The sequence below is a fragment of the Equus przewalskii genome, chromosome 9, assembly GCF_037783145.1.
Source record: "Equus przewalskii isolate Varuska chromosome 9, EquPr2, whole genome shotgun sequence".
Classification (NCBI taxonomy): Eukaryota; Metazoa; Chordata; class Mammalia; order Perissodactyla; family Equidae; genus Equus; species Equus przewalskii.
The window spans coordinates 42,457,213-42,480,649 of NC_091839.1; the positions used below are offsets into that span (position 1 = coordinate 42,457,213).

Genomic DNA, 23,437 nt, shown 5'->3' on the forward strand with positions numbered 1-23,437 from the left:
GAGGGTTTGAAGGTAGTGGTAGAAGTAAATAATGTCATTTTAGAGTAGTTCACTTTAGGATTCAGAGCCCCTCAAAAGATTTTCAGTAAAATTGGAATTTGGGAATAACTAGCGGAAGACTAAACCAGCTTAAAATAAATATAATTATTTCTGAGGTGGAGAAAATAGACCAGTCCAAATATTTGTTAGTAAAAATAAAATATTAAGGGGCTGGCCCCATGGCCGAGTGGTTAAGTTCGTGCGCTCCGCTGCAGGCGGCCCAGTTTTTCGTTGGTTCGAATCCTGGGCGCGGACATGGCACTGCTCATCAAACCACGCTGAGGCAGCGTCCCACATGCCACAACTAGGAGGACCCATAACGAAGAATATAAGACTATGTACCAGGGGGCTTTGGGGAGAAAAAGGAAAAAAATAAAATCTTTAAAAAAAAAAATATTAAGTCTGGGATAAATACATGGACAAATATATGTGAACATATACACATAAACCTTTTAGTTGTAATTAAATTAATAATGAAATGTTTAAAATGCCATATATGTTGAGAAGTACAGTTTCTCTAAGTTAGAGTATTAGACTATCTTTTTTGATGACCACAAACTAAAAATACCACTACGACTTCATATTTAGAAAACTGAACTAAAACTCAGTTTCTTAAATAAGAGTCTCTGTAGACTCTTCTACAAAGACCAAAAAGTAGGGTATTCATGATGAAGAAATTATGTTCTTATATATATTTACAATACTTTCTAATACTATTTGATCTGACAGTGTCTGTGTAAAAACTTTTTAAAATAAAGAATGATGCTCACAGCAATATAATATTCAATCTTTTTATATATAACCATGCAAGAATTCCAAGACTTGGAAGCGGGTCTTCAGTAACTCTTTAATCTGGACACCTTCATGAAGATTGATACACCTGGAAACTCAAACTGCAGTCAATCATATGTAATGAAGAAATTACAATGCAAATGGGGACATCACTCACTGGTTCTTGATTATAATTTCATGGGGAGAGAGACACAAAAAAATTAGGTTATTACTCTTCCAATCTATCCATTTACCTGTACTGGTGGCAGAGTTGCTCTGTCCTTCATCTGAATATTGACAAGGATATTGTAACGGCTCATCTGCTCCTGGAAAGTACTATATATAAAAAAGTAAATCACAATTTAAAATTTCTTTAATACAAATTAACTCCTGTAAAAATTAACTTGAAGAGTACGTCTGAATTACTTCCTTGTTGTAGGATTTCAATGTAGCAAAGATCGTGCTTTATTTTCCCTAAGGCATAGAATGAATCTGTAAATACCTAAGTTTTATATTTTACAAAGATAACAATAATGTGCTACTCTTCTGAATTTCAACCATGATCAACGCCATGTATCTACCTAAGTATCCATTTTACACAGAGCCTGGATAGTCTTGAAGAAAATAGCAAATATTTCTCTAGAGAAACACAGGAAATACAATAGTATCATTTCTCATAATTATATGAAACATATTTATGTTCTCACAGCAGCAATGTAAACTTCCAAGTTGATGAAATGATTCTTAGTCTGACAACTGAGACTGGTATGCCACAGAATAATTATTAGACTAATATTTTAAATATCAAGGATAGATTATGGATGTCCCTCTTTGAACTGAAGATGTAATACTGGAAACACGGGATAGATAAAAATTAGAATTTAGGGAAAAAAAAGAAAAGTTTTTTTCTCAAATTAGACAAAGCACATATAAGCACAATTACAATTTGAACAATTTATATATGCCAGTGTTTAAAGCTATCTGACTACAGAGACTAAGTTGCTTTCTTATGAACATATCTTTAGGGCCCAGGATTCTATATATAGCTGGTATCCGAATATGATGGTAAGAAGTTGAAGCAGGTTTGCCTAAGTTATTTTCAATAGAATGAACAAACTAAATCTTCACCCATTTAGGAAATCACTTAGTCTATATTTGAGGAGAATGAAAGATTCTTTCACTGAGCAAACTGTTCTGAAATTCAGGAACTTTCATGAACTTTTTAAAGTCAAGGTACTATTTGATAGATTTTGTTAGTGCACCAAAAACTAGAGGCCTAAAATTATTCAAATAATTCTAAAGAAGTGTTTGATTTACAGACTAGGAAATTTTGATAATCATTTAAAAGGGTTCTTCTAAATTCAAAAATTCTATAAATCCTAGAAGGAAGTTTAACTTTTTAATGGCAAATGAAAAGCTGAAAATACGTAATGAAAAACCAAAAGGTCAAAATCACTTAAATAAATGTGTCTGAGAATGCAATCTCTCTATTGCCCTGCATAAAAGACTGCTTGCCTGATGAAGATGTGTGCTAAAGAAAATTTAAAATTTACTTTAGCAAGCATTAGAGTCATAAAATACCTAAGCCCCGGAAAGGCTTTAGAGAGTATCTAACTCAGCATCTCTTTCATTACAGATGAAGCAACAGGCCCAGAAACACATTTGTCCACTAAGTTAAGCAGGAGGAAAAAGCAAGTCTGGAAACGGAGTCTAGCCATCTTTCCATTATAAAGAACTAGATATTCGTTTCTCAAAATAATGTCTCCTCATTTGATTATAGGAGCAATGAATGTTCATTCTAACTTGGAAAATACAGAATAGTATAAAGCAGAAAATAGCAATAACGTCCCTTTACTTTAAAACCCCTTTAAAACTCAGTATATATCAAATTCCCCTAAACCCAAAGCCCCTCAAAAGAAGGATTATACCCGCATCAAGTGAGTCATTATTTTCACAATTTCCTCCATTGAAGGACGCTGAGAAGGATCTTTAGACCAACAACGAGTCATCAGGCTCTCAATGGGCTTAGGTAAATTTTTGATCAGTGGCGGTCGAGTACCTACAATTGAAAATTGGGGGGGGGGGGGGAAGAATGTATTTACCCAAAGAATGGTATAAGTTTTGTATATGTATTTCCAAAGCAGTATTTATTTTATAGATCTTGTAATTTAAGATTTTTTTTTTGGAGTAATAAAAGTACTCTTTCTGTCCTTTAGGCTAATAAAGGTATAGTTACTTTTTGAAGAGTTAAATTAAAATTTCTATATGTGTTAGGGTAACAGTAAGACTGAGAATTAATATTATTTCATTCGTTATAAACAGTCTTTCAACAAATAATAATGGATTAATGTGTTTTATTAAGAAAAATAAAATCCTGGCTTGAGGTAATCTTACCTGAGATATTTATTTTTAGATTTATTGCAAAAACTTCAAATGTGTTTGAAAAATCATCTTCCACATCTAAAAGTCATCAACTCTGGTGTTATACTCACTGGCCTCCCAAGTGACTCTCTTGTGGAAGGCAAACCTTTTGGCTGCTGTGAATCAGTCATCTCATAAGCTGAAAACTGCCAACTTCTGTGCAGTAACCAAGACTGTAATATTATTACTAAGGTCTCTAATTTAAAGAAGTCCTCAAATATAATGAAATCTTTGTAATTTCATCAATTAACAAGTTAGTTCTTTTATTCCTTACTTCATTGACATTCAGCTATTTACTGACAACTGACAGAAAGAAAAAGAAAACAGACTGTCTTGGTCGATGTTCAAGCATTCTCCACAATGACATTAAAGTCACTAAAATGAAAGGTAGTACAGGAAACTGGTAAACGCGCTCACAATTACTCAGATGAAGGTACTGTTGGACAAGTCTATGAATGACTTAAATAGGCAGATATGTGTTCGTACTGCTTGTAGGATAGTAGATTAAAACGTCATTAATCAGAATGATTATACTCAAGTGACAGAAATTAAATAACAGAGGGTGATGTTAAAAGTTAAGCAATTTCCCTTCATGGAGTTTATTTTCCAAAGCAAATGGGAAGTAACTTGATTAATAAGTAAGATGTATCCTAACATCATGGGTGGTTAGAAACATCATAAATAGAGGTATAAAAGGGAACAGGTGGGATGCAAGGCCAGTGAGTCCATAAGGCAACACAACTTAAAAATAAGAGCACCGGAATACAAAGATCTGGATTTGAATCCCAGCAATACCACTTACTAATCTTGTGACCTTGGGCAAATTATTTAACCTCTCTAGGTCTCAGTTTCTGTAAAGCTGTAAAATGCGGCAATAATTGTACTCAGCTCATTAGGATGAATGAGAAGACACAAGGAAAGAGGATGTGAAGCACTTTGTGTTCTGCCTTTATGAAAAGCTTAAGAAACAACTCAACATCATTCTTTGCTTTCTCTCCTCGGTGAAACCCTTGCTTCCTTAGGAGAAAAAGGCTTCAGCTCCCAAATTATCTTAACCATGTGACACATTTTATCCATTTACTTCATTTTTAAATTTTATTTTCTCCACAGAGTCCAGTCCGATGCTTCCCTATCCCCTGGAGAGAGCCAACTTAGGTAGTGGGCTTTGGCCATCCAGGGATGGCCTTTCTCTAATTAGCACAGTGTGCAGACCTCTAGCTTTGTGCAAAGGCCAGGACCGTGCCCTGCCCTGCCCTGCCTGATTCTGGGGTTGGCGGAGGGTTGGAGACTGATGGTAGGAAAGTATTCTGGTAACAAAGAATTGTACATTTTAATATTAGGGATAAATGGTCTTCTTTGGAGGAGAAACAATTTTCTGAATAGGAAATATACAAAACATTTAAAAAATTTCTTTTCACGAACCATTATGAACAGCCCACATGATACGGAAAGCTGGGCCACCAATCTCATCAAAGGGTTTCCGACGCGTTATCACTTCCCAAAGGATAATACCCCAGCTGAAGACGTCACATTTTTCACTGTAATTGCTACCTAGAAAAAAGGGTAGGATACTTTCAAGACTTTTTTCCACATCACTTACAGAAATAACTGCTTTCGTAAATTTTAAGAATTAGCATTGTGTACAAAAACAAGAGCATGCCACATGTAGAGTTGAGAAATTACTCTGTCTGAAGTACCTTAAGTCTTTGTAACAAATACACCTTTTTCATGAATTAAGTATTAATAATGCACTAAAAAATCCACTTTAGAAAGCTGGTCACTTTCTACCTTTGCATCAACAAGCACAGGGCTTATCTTTTATTTATTTAGACTGTACTTTCTGAGGGGCAGAGTATGAAACATTTGTACATTCCTTTCTTTAATTTCTTAATTTTAAATTTTCTGCCCCCATTCTCTTAATGGATAGTATTACTCTACTATCAAAGCAGAAGAAATTTCTAATTTAGTGCTGGGATTTTCTTTTCAATGTCTGGTGAGATGAAATTCTTAATGTGAAAACTTAAAAATAAGTTGTAAGCAGTGAAAATTATGGATAACAAATTTACGGTGAGCAGATTATGTAGCAAAATTTACAGGTTTACTAAATTGGCAGGTGAATCAGCACAATAAACAGCCATAAAACAAAAAAAATTAAACAAAAAAACCCCCCAAACAACCCAATATAAGAATGAACAATTACAGCGATAGCTACATACGTATCTAGTATGTGTACTACACCTGCTCTGAGTTGAGCACTGTAAGCATTACAATGAAGTTCCAATCTTATCTGCACCACAGGCGCTGACATCTTTCAGATATAAAGAAATCTACATAGGCTAATCGTCTGAGCTGAGCTTGGTTGCTCTAAACAATTAACAGTAACTTTTATTTCTGGGTTCTTTCGTATAAACAAATCTTTTGGCTCTCCATATTGCGTTATTTTAACTCGCAGAAAGGTTTAAATAAATAATTATAAAACAATGCCAATTATATGTATTTTGTATATGAATTTGAAAACAGGAGGCATCATTAATTTTGTGTAATTGTTTTTTAAACATTGGCCCTGAGCTAACATCTATTGCCAATCTTTTTTTTTCTTCTTCTCCCCAAAGCCCCTCAGTACATAGTTGTATCGTCTAGTTGTAGGTCCTTCTAGTTCTGCTATGTGGGATGCTGCCTCAGCACGGCTTGATGAGCGATGCTAGGTCCGTGCCCAGGATCTGAAGTGGTAAAACCCTGGACTGCCAAAGCAGAGCATATGAACTTAACCACTTGTCCACGGGTTGGCCCCTAATTTTGTATGATTTAACACCTGCTTGTCTACTAACTTTTTAATAGAATTTTATGGCAAAATAGCTCCACTCAAGTGACCAGCTGCATAGCAAATTTCTCTTTTGGGTGGCTACAAAGAAACAAGAAACTTTAAATTCATCAAAATTAAAAGAAATAAGCCATAATCAGAACCTGATTACTGAATGTATCTGAATTTTATGGGTATTCACACTTCCTAACATACAAATCATACATCTTCAGTTCAACTTTTCTCATTTAAAAGACAGTTTGATATTTTTATACAGAAACCTAGCACGAAATTTATGAATCATTCTTTTAGAACTTGAGTGAGATATGGAGATATAAAAGAAAGTTAACATAAGCTTATCCTTTACTTGTTTTTAGTATCATGTAACTGTCCAATTACTTGTGTTCTTTCTAAGGCATGCTCACTTAAACTTGAGACTGTGAAGTTTTAATTGCTAGGAAACCAATACAAAAGCACAACTGACTCGTTATTCCTGGTATTTCTGCTCTATAAAGTTGCTAGTAACAGTGAATTAGTGAACACTGAGTCATCTGCTCCTAGGGAAATACAAGGTTTTTCCTGCAAGCCTCTTCACAACATTTTGTCAACTGATCAATACATAACCTTGCTTTACATGTGTTTCGGCTTCAAATACCTTATTTAATATATATTGCTGATTCACTAACATCAAACTCATGGCCAAGAGACTATAAGCCACGCTTGCATGAAAATTGGTTAGCACATATATTTTCTCTGTAAAACACATCACAGTTGACTTAGAAACACTAGAAAACACTTCAATATTACTCTTGGAGGCCATTTTAAACAGTGAAATCACCAACAAAAGGCACAAAAAAATGAAAAAATGTGGTACTAAATAGATCACAAAAACAACAGTATAAGATCTGAAACAAGAAGGCAGAGTGTTGCCTTGTTTGACCTCAGCTGGGAATGTGTGTGTTCTGTGACTCAAAATTTTTTCCTGCTCTATGCAGGCCTGAGAATAACCATGAAAGCACCGAGTACTGATCTTAGGGTTACAAACAGGAGATTTTACAATTACAGAATCTGAGAATGAGGATGAACTGTACACATGATTGAACTTGCATAGAAGGTGCTAGACAACTTAAATCTTGCTATTCGATTTAAGATCTAAGGCTACATTTATTTAATACCTCCTTAGACTTTTGTATCTAGCTTATAATTATGTACTATGCAGAAATAAAACCACGGAAACAGGGAAAAGCTATAAATACATATTGGATTTACATGAGTAATAAGGCAGATTACCAATCACATTATGCTTTTGTCATTTTACCTTCAAAAACTTCAGGTGCCATCCAAGCAGCACTCCCCTTGTTATTGGTCATGTGTGTCTGAATGTCACAGGCTGTACCAAAATCACAGATTTTTAAAACTGTCCCCCCTGCAACCAGCAGCAAGCTGTTAAAAAAAAAAAAAACCAAAACAGAAAACCTAAGGTTTTAAGACCAATATATGATTCTATAATAAAAGAAGAGCCTTTTGTGAAAATAGAAAGGGTTAAGCAAAATGTCACCATTCCACTTCCGTGAAATGTTACCTGGTCAGCATGATAGCTCAATACTTGAGAGGAGTATCAGTAAAAATTAACTGGCCATAACCCAGTTCTCTTAGAGGGACTGTTAGACCCACTTTTTGATGTCTCCATCTCCATCTCCATCTTTCCTGACTACACTTCTCTCGGGGCCAAAACAAAACATGGGGTTTAAAAAACTTCTAGTAGGTCAACAATATGGTGTCCTGAAACAGGACCGGATGGATATCTATACCTTCATAAATCACTTGCCCCTTATAGTTAATCTATCTATCCCAGTGTTTCTCAAGCTTCAGGCAGAAACCTAGTTATAAAATCTGTATTATAAAAATCTAGATCATAGAGCTGGAAACCTAAAAAATCAATCACAAAATCAATTCAGACTATGACACCATTTTAAGAAATAAAACAATAGAAAATATCAAAGTACATCACAACTAGTAAGATTAAATACTGTTTCACGAAAGTTGTTTTACTTCTATACACAGTGATGTGTATACACAGGATAGACTGTAAAGTATTTCTTACTGTGGATCCGGGTCCAAAAGTCTGCAAACCTGCTCTGTTCTTATTAAACTTATGGTAAAGAGTAATGAGAGTCTTTAGTTTAGCCTAATGCAGCAAGACTGGTTAGCTGTTCACTGATCTCATTTCCTCTCCCTCCTGGACACACAACAAGATTACATTTCCCAGTCTTCTGAGCAGTTAGATGTGGCTATATGACCATTTTAACCAATGGAATGTGGGTGAAAGCAATGTACTTCACCTCCAAACCTGGCCCATAAAAATCTCCCAAATATATACTCCTTTTCCTTTCCCCATATGCCACTGAATGCAGAGGATTATGAACTACAAGACACAAGGAGCCTGGGACTCTGAACCACTATGTGAAAAACTGCCCACTAATCAGGAACATTCATTTTGGACTTCATATGAGTGAAAAGAAAAAACCCGTACTTTGTTAAGCCATGAGATTTCAGGGCTTATCTATTACAACAGTGTCACTCTAACCAATATAAGAAAATGATATTGAAGAGGATGAAGCTATAACAAAAACCAAATATATTGGGCATTGGCTTAGTAGTAGGCAGCAAGAAAACTGCAACCGGAGGCTGGAAAGATAGAGATCTATGCAAAGATGTGGCAAGATGTGGCAAAACGTGGTAAAATTTGTCTCCTGTGATAATTTGTGGCTTTAAAAGACTGGAAAAGCTGACTGCTTCCAGACTCCAAAGAGCAGGAACTAAGAATGACAAAGGCCCATGAGGACTCAGCACTGCAGCAAAGAACAAATTAAGAGAAAATACTTCTCACCTGAACTTGATGTCCTCAAGGTGTCTCCATTCAGTTGAGAAAAGACATCGAGGCCAGGAATTAAGTAAACCAGGTTTAAGATTTTGTCTAAGAATGAATTCTGGTAGTAGTCACAGGCACATGGAACTAACTGGAACATGGGAGATCAAAAGCCTACTTTTAAGGAAATTATATTGCCAAAGAAACCACAAGTCTGGGATAAAAAAGCCTCTGACAGTTTGAGTTTTACAACAACTCTCAGGACCCCGGATCTGCATAAGCAGGGAGTAGGCCACAAAGTTGTACAGCTTCTGAAGAGAGTATAAGCCTCTGGAGATGGACAGGGCGGAGCCTACAAAAGGGTGAGGTGAGGAGTCATGAGCAATGGATAAGGGAGTAGTTCTTCAAGGGCAGAATCAGAGTCTGATCAAGAAACCTTCCCCAATTCCACAGCAGAGGGACTAGACAAAGGAGGACTTCATCCCTACAGACCAGTAACTGCTGTATGCCTCCATTCTTCCCTTTTCCCAATGGAGACTTCCACTCACTGTCCTGTCTCTCTTCGGCCATTGCGTGTGCATGTGTGTTGGAAGCGGGAGGGAGAAGACACAGATAACTTGTGTTTTTGTTTCATTTGTTTCCAGACTGTGAGGAACCACATCCAGACCAGCTGGAGAGGACTACAAATCGTCCTAAGATCCTGGACCGTGAGCTGGATGGTGAATGAAAGAGCCTTTGGGACGTTTAATGGGCAAAGGGCATGAGTGGTTCTACCTGTGCTAATAGTAAAGATCTTGGGGGACCAAAAGGCAGACAGGGCTGAGACTGGCCAACTGCTTATCAAACCCATCCCTTCTTCTTCTGGAGCATACAGGACATTTCCCAACCTCCCTTGAAGGCAGGTGTGGCTAAGATTTAGTTGTGGCTACTGGTATGTGGGTAGAAGGGACATGGGTCACTTCTAGGTCTGGCTCAAAAAACCTCTCATAGAGGATCTCCATTCTCTTTCTTTATCTGCTAGCTGAATGCAGAGGTCCCCAAAGTCCTGGAAGATGGCAGGAGTACAAGATGGAGGGCGCCTAACTAAGGTCCTTGAATGACCATATGCAAGGTCATCTGCCAAAAAGGAATATCTGTTTTGGATTTCACATGAGTGAGAAATAAATTCTATTGTGACAAGCCTCATACCGGCTACAGCAGGTAGTGTTAAAACAACTAATTTACCCAGCTATTGAGATTCCTTTAAGAAACTAATACTCATAATCTAAAGTTTTCATATCCCAATGTAACTTGTTACTCCTATAAAAACTAAATCTGTAAAGTATTTTGAAAGTGTAAAAAGAACTATGAAAGTAACTTTTTTATTATTACTATTTTTTATTAGCTTACTATTATTAAAATTTTTTATTTTTATTAGCTTACTATTATTAAAAAGAAGCTAATTATATTTAAAAATATAAATCATTCTCTATATCATGACCTAAAAGGCTGATAAGCAATATATATCTTATAGCTCACTAATTCTCATCGCCTTTTTCATATCTGCTACTTAAAAGTTTAATCATTTTTAAATGCTTTTCTTAGTTCTTTTTGGTCATTTTTGATAGTTTTCATTTTTTTTTGCACATTTTAATTCCTTCTTTTAGCTTTTTAAATAATTTAAGCATATATACTTTATACTATATCTGATAATTCCAAATATTTGGAGTCTTAATATTTGAGGGCTTATTTCTGCTTTGTTTATTTCTGCTGATTTTCGCTCATGGGAACTTGCATCTTTATAGGTGTGGTAATTTTTATTGTGGCTTCACATTTGATTGATCTTAATCTGCAACAATCTAAAGGCTTGGATTGAAAGTATATGACTTTAAAATGGAGTTTCACTCACTCTTAGATGTCCTGAGACACTATCAATCCCAAAGCACTTATAACCTGTCTTGTTGGGGTTTTCTTGATTGTGTAAGTAGGGCAAATGCAAACTCAAAGTAGCAGGGGGGGAGACTCTCAGTTAAGAGAGAGAAGTTTGCCTTGTCAGAACACTTTGTTTTCTAGCCCACTTTTCTTTAAGTTGTTCCCTCCAAGGACATTGAATTTATGCAGAGGTCTCAGTTCTGCTACCTCACCTGGTACAGAACAAAGAACCTGTCTCCAGTTACACGGGGGCCAGTAAAACCTGGCGCTCACATTTTGATACTGGCCGAGGCTCACAGTAGAGCCCTTGGCTTCCATGCTTGCTTCCCACTCAGGGAGCAGTTCTCTCCACCTTTTGCCCTGATGATTTCCCTTATTTTTTTAGTAAGATCATCCATACATGTAAAAGGATGTTTGTTGTAATATGTAGCATCTCTGGGGGTTTGCTGTAGGATGGTTTTCACTTCATCTGCTTTGCCATATTGCTGCAGTACTAAATTCTTATTATGTGAGAATAAGAATCAAAGCCATATTTCTATTCAATCCCTACAAGTACAGACAGGATGTTAGAATTTAAAAGCATACATATCACGGCTTAAACTTTATGTGCTTTTCAAAGAAGCATATGAAACCTTGCCAGTATATCAGCGTATGCTGGGATAAGTGGCAGAGAGCCTACAGAGGCCCAGGTTAAAGCTGGCATGTCTCCCTGGACCATCACTTTTACTCAGTTGTAGGTATTTTTAACATCCTAACATTAACTTTAAAACAAATAGCATGATATATGAAGTTGAATGCAAAATTCACATGCAACTTTCCTTAAGAAGGCTCTTCAGGCTCTGCCTCTACTCTCAGACCTACTGAGATTATATTATACCATAACTTAGTTCTAGGCGGGTAAGAAAGTTTGAGAAGCACCAATTTAGAGCACTGAAAACTTTACAGAATCTCAAAATGTCAAATGATTCAGTAGCATTGTATTTTCTAAAAGCAGCTCTATAAATCAAGTTTTCCAAGTCTAAGATTGCTCCTAAGGCCAAGAATAGTTTCTATTTTAAGTAGTCACCTTCCTTAACAGGCAATAAGGAATATTATTTATCCATTAAAAATAAAGAGGTAAATATCTGTGTATACTGATATGAAAAGATGTCCATGTAAGAGAAAAAAGCAAAATTGTATATAGTATAATCCAATATACACTTAAAAAATAAAACAGCGGGGGGCTGGCCTTGTGATCTAGCGGTTGGGATTGGCGCAGTCTGCTTTGGCAGCCCAGGTTTGTGGGGTTGGATGCTCGATGCAGACCTACACAACTCGTCAGCCATGCTGTGGCAGCGACCCACATATAAAATGGGGGAAGACTGGCATGGATGTTAGCTCAGGGCTAATCTTCCTGAGCAAAAAAACCCCAAAAAACTGGTTACCTTTGAGGAGTAGAAATGTGAAGCAGGAAAGACTTACGTCATATTTTTCTATAATATCTGAATTTGTTTTTAAATCATAAACGTGTATTATTTTAAAAATAACACACAATTAAAGAAAGTAAACCAAAATAATATATAAGGAAAAAAATGGTCCTCATTTTCAATGTCCTTATTTCGAAGATACTTCTAAAAATGCTCAATGCCTAAACCATTTTTACGTTTCGAGTATGTGTTAGGGGGAGGAATATAACTCTATTATGGTTAAAATGACCTAATTAAAGATTTCCAGAAAAATCTTCTGAACTTAAGATTCTGACTTTCCTAGGTGCTGTATTACCTAAGCACGATCACCAAGCAGCATATTCTTACTTAGGTTTTCCTTCTGAGAACAAAGAGAAATAAAGATGCGCAGTGTACTTTGTGTCATCATACTACACTGCAGTAGTATTCAACAGCAGTATATGGGGATTCATTCTAAGGACAAGTTTTATAAATTCCTTGTATATAGTCACCCAGTTAGCTCAGTCCGTAGAGCTTGAGACACTTAAATTCCTTGTATATAATTTTGTACTAAAATTCTAACTGGAGAGATTATTTAGAAAATTAGTTTTCTTTTAGTCAAACATAACTAAGATGAGCCAGATAAACTACTATTCTCATCTCCATAATGCCACAAATACTTCTATGATAACAGAAAGTGGAAAGAATGCTAAATGTAATTTACCTTTATATGCACTTCAACAAAAACATTTTTCCCATTTCACTGTTCTTGTTGCAGCTCTTACTACTCTTTACCAAAGATAAGAACTCTGTAACTGTTTTCCCTGTTTCATTCTGGTACAATCAAGATAACACAGTAATTTTTCTGAATGACTTATATACTATTACTATTACAATTAGCACTCTTTTACTCATAAGACTTTAATAATTCACAAGCTCTGAGCATGACATTTAAGGCTCACTGAAATATGAACTTAAATTATCTTTGTAGGCTTACTTTCACACAGTTAGGACCAAAACCATATTTTTATTATTGAAGAACACGCAATGAACTTGCAAAAGATAAACAGAAAAGGGGCAAAAGCACCAACTGATACCGAATAAAACACCCAACCAAATCAGCAGGTGTCTTCTTTATATGCCATTCTGAGGAACTCTACCTGACCACAGCATCTGTACGCTGGAATTTCCAGTGACAACAAAATATAGCATGTGTGCTTGTACTTGCAATGGTACATGAAAGCATAGCCATTCCAAAGAACTTTCTTTTCCCAAGTACATTATGAAAAATCAATTCTAATGCTAAAGCCCAAGTTGAATACTGCGTGCCTCAAAGATGATTTGCAATACTACAGGTGAGTCCAACCACAACAATGCCCAGGAGGAATGAATGACCTAGACCAGACCTCTTGTAAACATGTTAATGGTATTTATTAACAAAAAGAGAGTCCCTATCTACAATGATTTTACTAGGACATATCTGGTCTGTCTAAATAGGCTGGTTAAATAAACCTAAAATTGATGGATTTATGGGGTGCGGTTGGATGGAGAACAGAGGTAGTCATTTAAGCTGTGTAATTATAGAATAGAAAAGCTGTTAGAAAAGTTTTGTGAGATATTTTCACGTATATCGTTTAATAACTAGCCAGTTATTCCAAAGTCAAAATAGGTCCTAATGTAGAAGAAAAGGAACACTTTGGGGAGTTGCATCTGATGGTTTCTGGCTCTTGCAGGAAAAGAATGCTTTATGCCTGATGCTTGCCTGTACCCTTTGAATCATTAGGCAATTTGTTGCTGGATAAGAGTTATGATTTTCATGAGTTTGCTTTGATAATTCAGCTCTGTGTTACTATAGGGTGAATAAGGAGGACTCAATCTCCACAACCAGGAGAAAAAGCCTACGTGATTTCCTCTTTACCAGCCAGGATAGGTAGCTAAGACAACAGCCTCAGGAGTTAAAAAAAATAAAAGTGTCATGAATCTGGGGCTTAAACATTTGACCAGGGACCTGGGGAAAGAGAAATCAGTTTAAGGCTGGGAGTAGAAATAAAGTACACCAGAGAGAACAGTGATTCCAAGAAGCTGGAACCTATGTAGAGTGTATCAGATTAGACATGAGAGTGACAAGTTACATCCAGAAGGGATACTTTAATGCTTTAAACCAGTATCAAGAGAATGGAATACTTGAGACTGATTTCCTTGGGGGAACTCTTATCTGAGGACTGATATGGCAGCCATGCGTGGTGGGGAGAGGGCATGTGGGGACTTTTTTACTTTGTCACGGGTAGATACAGAAAAAAATTAGAGAAAAAAGGGGACAATAAATACCACATGTATGTTTTCTTGAATTGAGCACCTATACAAACAAAAAACCCCAAAAGTTTTAGACTTTTAAAGTGCCTACTTAGGGAATTTTGAAGATCTTTCCAAGTCCCAGGATCCTTAAGATGGAGAAATCCGGGATGCCAGACATGCCCTTTTGCCTTCATCTGAAAGGGCAAATAATAAGCACTCCATAAATTTCTTTAGAATGTCTGCTATGGGTGGACATTGTGCTAGTTGTTAGGGATCCAGCAGGGAACAAGACAGATGTGTCTGTGTTCTCATGGAACTAACTGTCTAGGGACAATAATATATACTGCAGGTGCGAAATAAGATTTATAGACTAATGATTCTAGAAGTACGCTAATCCAAAGTAGGAGTTACTAAAAATAAAAATTTGACCAAAATAAAAATCCCACTAAAGACAAGATTCTAAAATGCAAGCTTAGATAAATGACTAAATGATAAACGGGAGTTAAAAATAAACACTCTTGATGCAAGCCAAAAGGGAATAGAAAAGAGAAACTCATGTGCAACAATCAGCTTGAATTAGGGGATGGGTGAGGGGTGGCAAGAGAGCCACCACATGACTAGAACTTACTTTGGTGGTTTCAGGTCCCTGTGAATTAGAGCTTTGGGTTGCATGCTGTGAAGATAGGCCACTCCTTGGGAACACTGTAAACACCAACTCATGGCATGGGCAGCAGTGTAATACGGCAGTGGTTCAGCCCCATGCAACACTGCAAAACAAAGGCACAAACTAAAAAGAACTTTATTGCATATAACAAAAGATACAAGGTGAGCACAAGCACAATCACAATATACATGACTGGGTATTTTTCTACACATGCTCCCATCAATCGTGCTTTTAATTCTTTTCTAAATAAAGTGATGGAAATATCTAATAATTTCAAATGGATAACTACCACATAAGTACCTAACATTCAATAGTGCTTCTATTAAATGTTATACATATATTCAAGTAAAATTAATATACATTACCAACTTTTTCATATTGATAGATCAGCCTTTGAAATAATAATATAAATTATAAGCAATATGACACACTACTATAAGAGATACAGAGAAATAGTATAGAAGGAAGCAATTTAATATGTATCAAGATGTTTACAGTGATGCTTTCTATAATAGTTAAAAACTAGAAATAGTTCACCCAAATAAAACAATGGCATATTAGATACCCACTAACAACAGATGAACACATAGGCAGTAAACATAAGTAAAAACTTACATAGAATAATGTTAATTTAAAAAATAAAATGCAACAATTTATTTTATACAAGTGGTGTAACAAGAGACAATACATTTACATATATGGTTGCTATTTCTTAGAGTGAAAGAGCTCTCTTCTATAAAGGTAACCAGATGATACACAGCTTTCTTCCATTGTTATAATTAAAATGTTCTATGAAGTGAGTTTTCAATTTTATTTTTGAAAAGAAATCAAAAGAAAGCAGAATGAAATGGAAGTACGGTTAAAGAGTTTTAAAATGAGGAGGCTCAAAGCTAAGATAGAGCAAAAGGAAAAAAAGTATGAAGATATTTTAAAATCTATTTAAAAAGCAAATTTTACTTTACTTAAATGCTTTTAACATTATGAAAAGTACCATCAATTTAAAAGATTGATATACTTAGACATCTAAATTTCATATACTAATGTTGTAGCATCTTTTCATTTTTAATCTTGAGCTGATTTCTTTTTTTAATTACCTCCTTTTGGGACTCTGAGGGTAAATTGTGAAGAACATTAAGTAACTTATAGTTTATATGAAAAGCTTTTCAATTATTTTATTCTACTAAAGACAGGTCTAATGACACTCACCATTATATAAAGAGCCCCCTTCAGCATATTCCATCACCAGACACACCTAAAGGAAACACATGCCAGAATAATTAACTACAGAGCTGTAGCTTCTAGGGGACATCACAGATAACTTAGTTCAACCTTTGATTTTATAAATGCATTAAAAATCATTCTTTTGGCCCCTACCATGTGAATGTCACTAGAGGGAAAAAAAAGGTATCCATGATCTAAGATCTTCTCTTCTAGGGGCCCACTGTCTAAGAATGGAGATGTATGTAAAAATATAACCACAAGAAGTTGGGGATGTTCTCCTATGCTAATGAGTAGGTGCTGTCACAGGAGATCATAAGCCTCATAAAAAGATGAGGTTACTGGATAAGACGACCTAAGACAACTCCTCCAATATACTGTGTTACTCAAAGACTAGAAACAAATACATAAAGTACAATTTTTTTTCAGAAATAATGTAACATAACAAATCAATATAGCTTCATAAACTATACAACTGCACACACCTGCCATGTCATTTCTTATAGACAGGTGACAATGAAAAAGCGACAAACTTACTGGATTCAAGCAGGCGCCATATAGCTTTACAATATTAGGATGGTTCACACGGGATAACTGCCGAAGCTGTAACAAATTAAAGTTTCTTTTAAAAAGTGCTAATCTTTTTTTTTTCTAAGATTTTTTTTTTTTACATTTTTTTTTCCTTTCTCTCCCCAAAGCCCCCCAGTACATAGTTGTATATTCTTCGTTGTGGGTCCTTCTAGTTTTGGCATGTGGGACGCTGCCTCAGCGTGGTTTGATGAGCAGTGCCATGTCCACGCCCAGGATTCGAACCAATGAAACACTGGGCCACCTGCAGTGGAGCGCCCGAACTTAACCACTCAGCCACCGGGCTGGCCCCCAAAAAAGTGCTAATCTTTTAAGAACTGATTTCAAAGCATCTTTAAACTCTTAGGGTTGTACAAAATGTTAATCATTAATCAGCTGTGTAATCATCCAAATCACTATTTACTATGTAGCAGGCACGGTGGTCCTTAGGCCCTGCCCAGAATGGCAGAGGATCACTGCTCTAGAGCTTAGTTGGGGGACGGACATGTAAACAAATAAAGCAATGTTCAAAGTTCTATAACAGGAGTTATGAACAAGATAAGTACATGTAAGCACATATAAGAAGAAGAAATTAACTTTCCCAAGAAATGTTAGGACACCATCCAGAGATGGCATTGAGTTGACTTACGCAAAGCAGAAGAAGCCATGTCATTGTGATTATCATCATCTTCATAGCTATGGTTGAATAATCCACCTACTCTATTTTGGGCCCTGGTGGCCACTTTATAGATATTGTATAATTCTCACAACTCTGCAAGGTAGGTATTATAATTTCTATCTTAAAGATGAGGGACCTTTAAGATAAGGCTCAGAGAGGGTAGGAGAGCTGCTATACCTACAGGTAGGAAGTAGTGCAGCCAGAGTTTGAACTTTGGTCTCTCTGACCTAAAATCTGCACTCTTTCTGCCTACTTGTACACTCTTCCCTACACTCCATCTCCCAGCTCTTGAATTAATTCCCTCTTCTCCATTCCCACTACCAATGCCTTAGTAATTCCAACCTTACACTTGACAAACACGTTTTTTCATAATATTAAATTCACAATGTATCATGGGTGAAGATACGACAACAGAAATGACATCTCAACTTACCTCTACAATAAAAGCTTTCCTCTCAGATTCACTTTCTATTTGTTTAATAGCAACATCTTTTGCTCTCCACTTAGCTTTGCAAACTACTCCAAAGGCTCCTCTTCCAACAACCTGAGATAAAAAAAAACACCCTAAGAATTAGAAACAAATAGATCCAGCCTAACATATAACACTGAAGCCAATCTGAAAGACTAATTGAAGAAGACTTCAGAAACCAGTACTCTCTGGATTTGCCACTGAACAAGTATGAATTTTTATTAAAGTGAGGAGAGAATGACATGCACTTGCCTTTGTTTTTGAAAATTTATGGTCTAGACACTTCTTCATTCTCAAGTAAAACCAAAAACAACAAACAAAAAAGACTGTTGGAGACAAAATCAAACCAAAACAGGCAAGATGAATGGGAGGATAGAGAGAATATGGTTTAGAAAAAATAAAAAGCAGGAACATTTAAAAACTGTTTTGACCTATCATATTCATGAAATTAAAAATAGCTTTTGAATAATCCAATAGGGTGTAGACGGGAAAGGATGAAAATATAGATGGTAAAAGATTGGTGATTGTGAAGGATAGACAAAATGTGTTATTATCTACAGAATGAATTACTATTTGTCAAGAAAACGGAACTACTGATATATGCTACAACACGGATGAACCTTAAAAACACTATGCTAAGGTAAAGAAGTCAGACACAAGAGACCACATAATGTAGAATTTCATTTATATGCAATATCCAGAAAAGGCAAATCTACACAGATTGAAAGAAGATCAGTGGTTGCCTGGGGCTGAGAGTGGAAATTGGGATTAACTGTAAACAGGTAAGAGGAATCCTACCAAGGTGAGGAAAATGTTTGAAAACTGATTTATGGTAATGGTTGTAAAAACAAGTATATTTGTACAAATTATCGTACATTTCAAATGGGTGAATTTTATGATATGTAAAATATGGGTTATTAAACATTATTTTTAAAAAGTTATAAAATAAAGATTGGCTATGTGTTGTATTATTGTTAAAGTTAACCAATGGGTACCCTCAAGGGTTCATTGTTCTCTCATGCTATTCTCTCTACTTCTATAAACTTACTATAACATAAAAAGCACAAGAAGAAAACAAAACAAAAAAATAGCTTTTGATACTTGTTAGAACAAAATCATCAGATTTTATCATTGTAAAGTTAAGTGTCCTTTACTCCGATCTTCCAACTTTCAACGGATCTAAGTACTTCGTGTCAATGCCTTTTCCTCAAGTGAAAAATCTACCTCCCAGTACAGCTCATTTTAGCATGTACTTTCTATGTAGCAGGCAATGAGCTAAGTGCTTTACTTCCATTACCTCATTTACACAACTCTAGGAGACAGGTACTAATGCTATCCTCAATGTACAGAGGAAGCACCTGGGTTTAAAGACATAAACTAACTTGCCTAAAGCTATATGGCTAGTAAATGGCAAATGCAGTTTGAAGTCAGGCAGTCTAACAGCAGAATGTTAGAGATCCTAATTTGTACACATACATCTGTATTATATATCAGAAAGTACCAGTTTCAGCTTCCCTTGGAGGAGGAGTCTTCACTTCACACAAACCTACACAAATAAATCCTGGGCACAAAACTCTTCTATAACAAAGTCAGCTGCAGCTAGGGTGATCAAATAGTTTATCATCAACATCGGCTTCTTTGTAGAGAAAGAAGGGGGTGTTAACAGTAACAAGCAGGACAGTAGTTGTAAACTGGGATGTACGGCCACTCTAGCCATTGCTCAAATTCTACTTCATACATTACGCAAAGTGGTACGGACATTTCTCATGTTGCTTAACATATAAAAACCACACAAATGGTTAACATTTATTGAATGTTTACCATGTGCCAGGTAGCTTTTCATGTATTAACACATTTAATCCTCCTCCATTTTAAAGGTAAGTAAACTGAGTCACACAGTGCAAAGTGCCCAAGATCCCACTGGTCAGTAAGTATTCAGAAAACCCAGGATTTGAAGCCTAGGGTATATAATAACCAATTCACTCTATATTCAGCTTCTATTCATCATTGGCTTAAAGGAAACTGGGCTGCCTCTAGGCGAAAGAAGGCCAGCACCTCTGGTGGTTAGTCTTTCCTTTGGTGACTTTCCCTTTTTCCCTTTCCAACCCCCCGGTACTCAGGGTCTTCCTGCTGTTTAGGCTCTTGCTCTCCTCCACACTTCTCATAAGAGAAAGGAAGCAATTATCACTCATTTGCACTTGTCATCCAGTTACTTTAACATGAATAGGTACTGGCTAAAACTAGTAGCATTAGAATAATGGAGAGCACGCCTGGGCTCTGGAATCCACAGGCTTTAGTTCGAATCTAAGTTCCGGAACCTATTAGCAATTAATGCTGGGCAAGTTAACATCTTTCAGCTTTTGTTTTCTTGAGAGTAAAAAGGAGATGTTTACATTTTCCTCAGTGAATATCTATAAGGTTCATAAGTCAAAACCGGGCATTTCCTTAAATACTACAAAAGAACAATAAGTGCTTGGAGTTGGGTAGGAATCAGTGGAAGGAGCTGTGCTACTCATTTCTCTCACAATTAACCACGATGAATAGCAAACAGGTCCTAAAACAAATTTCAACTTTAGGGGGATATTAGGCTAATAAGCTGTGGATGGAGACCAGCCTACCTATTGATATTACTAAGAAATAATGATTATGAAGTAATTTAATTTATTCTTCAACCATGTATTTACAAATACATCAAGGAAACTAGTACTTAGTAGGTCTCTTCTTGCTTCATTTTCCTATTCTCAGGAATGCCCATGCACGGATTCCAAACATATATGTGGATCATGCACTTGTCACAAAAACTGTTAGGTGTGTATGACTGACTGTGATGCACAAGTGCCACCTAGTGCTGAGATGATGGCTGACTCTGATCTTTTGACTTAAAAGCATGGGAACAAAATGTGGGGAAACGAGGACATGATAAACTTTCTCCCTTTTGCTTAAGAAAGCAGTTTTTTGGAACACCCTGAAAGACAAAATAGGCATATTCATGTATGATGAGAACCCATGGCCTTAAGAAGCCTCCACTCACATTAGGGCCGTAAGATATTTCATATGTATGGTGAAACAAAAGATCTAAAATGATGATAAAGAAAGTCCAAGATGCCCAAGGTTGTACACATAAACTGAAATATACGACAAAAAAAAATTGCTATGAATTCAAAGGAGTGACGTTAGAAGCAGAGTCAATGCTTAAAGAATAAAATTTCTGTGTACTTAATGATTCTGATCACTAACTGCAATGTACGGAGGCGAGTTTCCCCACACTACCAAGCAATTCTCAGATACCAGTTGGGTGTCTTGCAATTCAGCTAAATTCCGACACTATCTAACTAGAGAGAGCATCAGATTCCATAGGTTAAGGGATCAGTTCTACAGGACTGCCCCCCCAATCCAGCTGAGCTTCTGACCAACTGACTACAGATTAAAGGTTCCAGTGACCCCCTCCTTGGGTTCAATTAATTTGCTAGAGCACCTCACAGAAAAACATTTTACTTACTAGATCACCAGTTTATTACAAAGGATATAACTCAGGAACAGCCAGATGGAAGAGATGCACAGGGCAAGGTATGGGGAAAGGGTGCGGAGCTTCCAAGCCCTCTCTGTGGACTGCTCTCCCCGCGTCTCTACGTGTTCAACAACCCTGAAGCTCTCCAAACCCAATCCTTTAGCGTCTTTATGGAGGCTTCATTACATAGGCAGGACTGATTAAATCACTGGCCATTGGTAACTGATTCAACCTCCAGCCCCTCTCGTCTCCCCAGAGGTGGGGTGGTGGTGGTGGGGGGGGGGTGGTGGTGTTGGGATTAAAACTTCCAACCCTCTAATCACATGATTGGTTCTCCTGGCAACCAGCCCCGATTCTAAGGTGTGCTTCAAAAGTAACTCATTGACATAAAAAAAGACATATAAGAAAAAAAGAGAGAGACATCTTTATTGCTCTCATCACTTAGGAAGGAAATTTGGAGGGCTTTGGGAGCTGTGAGCCAGGAACCACGGACAAAGATGGAATATATATGAGAAATATATTTTCGTCATCTGAATGACTAAACATATATTTCTTATAAAACACCATATCACAGTATTAAAAAATGACTTTCCATTTTTTCAAATGGCACAAATGTGGAGTTATTAGGGGTGAAAAAAAAATATATATATAAAGAATTGAGCCCTACCTTCATGGGATGCAAGTGAAGTGGAGAAGAAATTCAAGACAAAATAATAACACAATTTTTTAAACACCAGCTGAAGAGAGCCAAAGGTGAGAGGCTGTGAAGGTGGCTCAAGAATCACCTCCTCCCTTTCTGGGATACACTTATGGATGTGAGGGCAGAAAGGACTTATCCCTCACCCAGTTCTCACTGAGATGCCCAGGAGGAGGCAGCCTCATAGAATATACTTTGCCAACACGGGAAGCTACAAATGAGTAAGACTGGCAAGGGAGATAGGTAGCGGGAGGCCCTACTCATGTTATCTCAGCCCCAACAGACATGGAAATGATACAGAAAAACTCTTCCCACGAGAAAAGCATGGTAACTGAAAATTAAAGACTATTCTGACAGTAGGAAGGAGGCTTGCGTAGGGCAGAGCGTTGGCACACATATCAGAGGCTGTAGACGGCTCAAAGACAGGGAACTAAATGTAGAGCTCAGCTGAGTTTCAAGGATCAATGAACATCAAAGCGGAAGGCCTAGTCAGCGAGCAGGAAGAAATGGGCAAGGTCTCCTGCTTTCAAGGGGAAAAAGTGAGGCTTATGCCAGGACAATGATGAACTTCATTTGTTTACTCCCTAAACCAATATCTCTTCAATGTCTACTATATTCAGGTGCCATTTGGGATACCAGAGATAGAGCAGTAAATAAGACAAAGGCCCTGATCTATATGGAGTGTACTTTCAATTAAGGGGAGAAAGGACAGTCAATAGATAAAAAGATGAATAAGAAAAACATTAGACTAAAAAGATGCCATGTAGAAAACAAAAACATAAGAAGGTATGACAAAGAGACTGGTGGAAACTTCAGGCCGACGAGCAGAGGAAGGCCATCTGAGAAGGTTACTACCTCGATATTTGAATGACTCAAGGAACAACCAAAGAAGAAACAACTAATGTAAAGGGAAAAAAACCCCTCATTCCCTATTCAACAATATTTGAACCCCATCTATAGGCTAGGTACTATCCTAGGCACTCAAGACATAGAAGTGAACAAACCAAACAAAAATCCTTGCTCTTACTGCTCCTATTCTTAGGGAGGGAGGCAAATAAAGAGAAAGCAAGGCATATAAGAAAAAGATATAATATTTTAGAAAATG

At 36.7% G+C, this 23,437-nt stretch overlaps 1 protein-coding gene across 4 annotated transcripts in view; it reads right to left on the bottom strand.

The window, feature by feature from the left end:
- MAP3K7 (mitogen-activated protein kinase kinase kinase 7) overlaps positions 1–23,437 on the bottom strand; it is a 68,984-nt gene that overhangs the window by 37,310 nt on the left and 8,237 nt on the right. For all 4 annotated transcript variants that reach the window (XR_011522572.1, XR_011522571.1, XM_070559171.1 and 1 more), the window contains exons 2-9: positions 18,092–18,202; positions 16,950–17,015; positions 16,401–16,446; positions 15,159–15,297; positions 7,350–7,474; positions 4,654–4,782; positions 2,739–2,869; positions 1,065–1,146 (exon numbers count right to left, since the gene is read on the bottom strand). Coding sequence is in view for 2 of the 4 variants with exons in the window: in XM_070559171.1 (XP_070415272.1) it covers positions 1,065–1,146; positions 2,739–2,869; positions 4,654–4,782; positions 7,350–7,474; positions 15,159–15,297; positions 16,401–16,446; positions 16,950–17,015; positions 18,092–18,202 (829 nt within the window). In the remaining 2 variants the exon portion in view is untranslated. The remainder of the gene's footprint in view (positions 1–1,064; positions 1,147–2,738; positions 2,870–4,653; positions 4,783–7,349; positions 7,475–15,158; positions 15,298–16,400; positions 16,447–16,949; positions 17,016–18,091; positions 18,203–23,437) is intronic.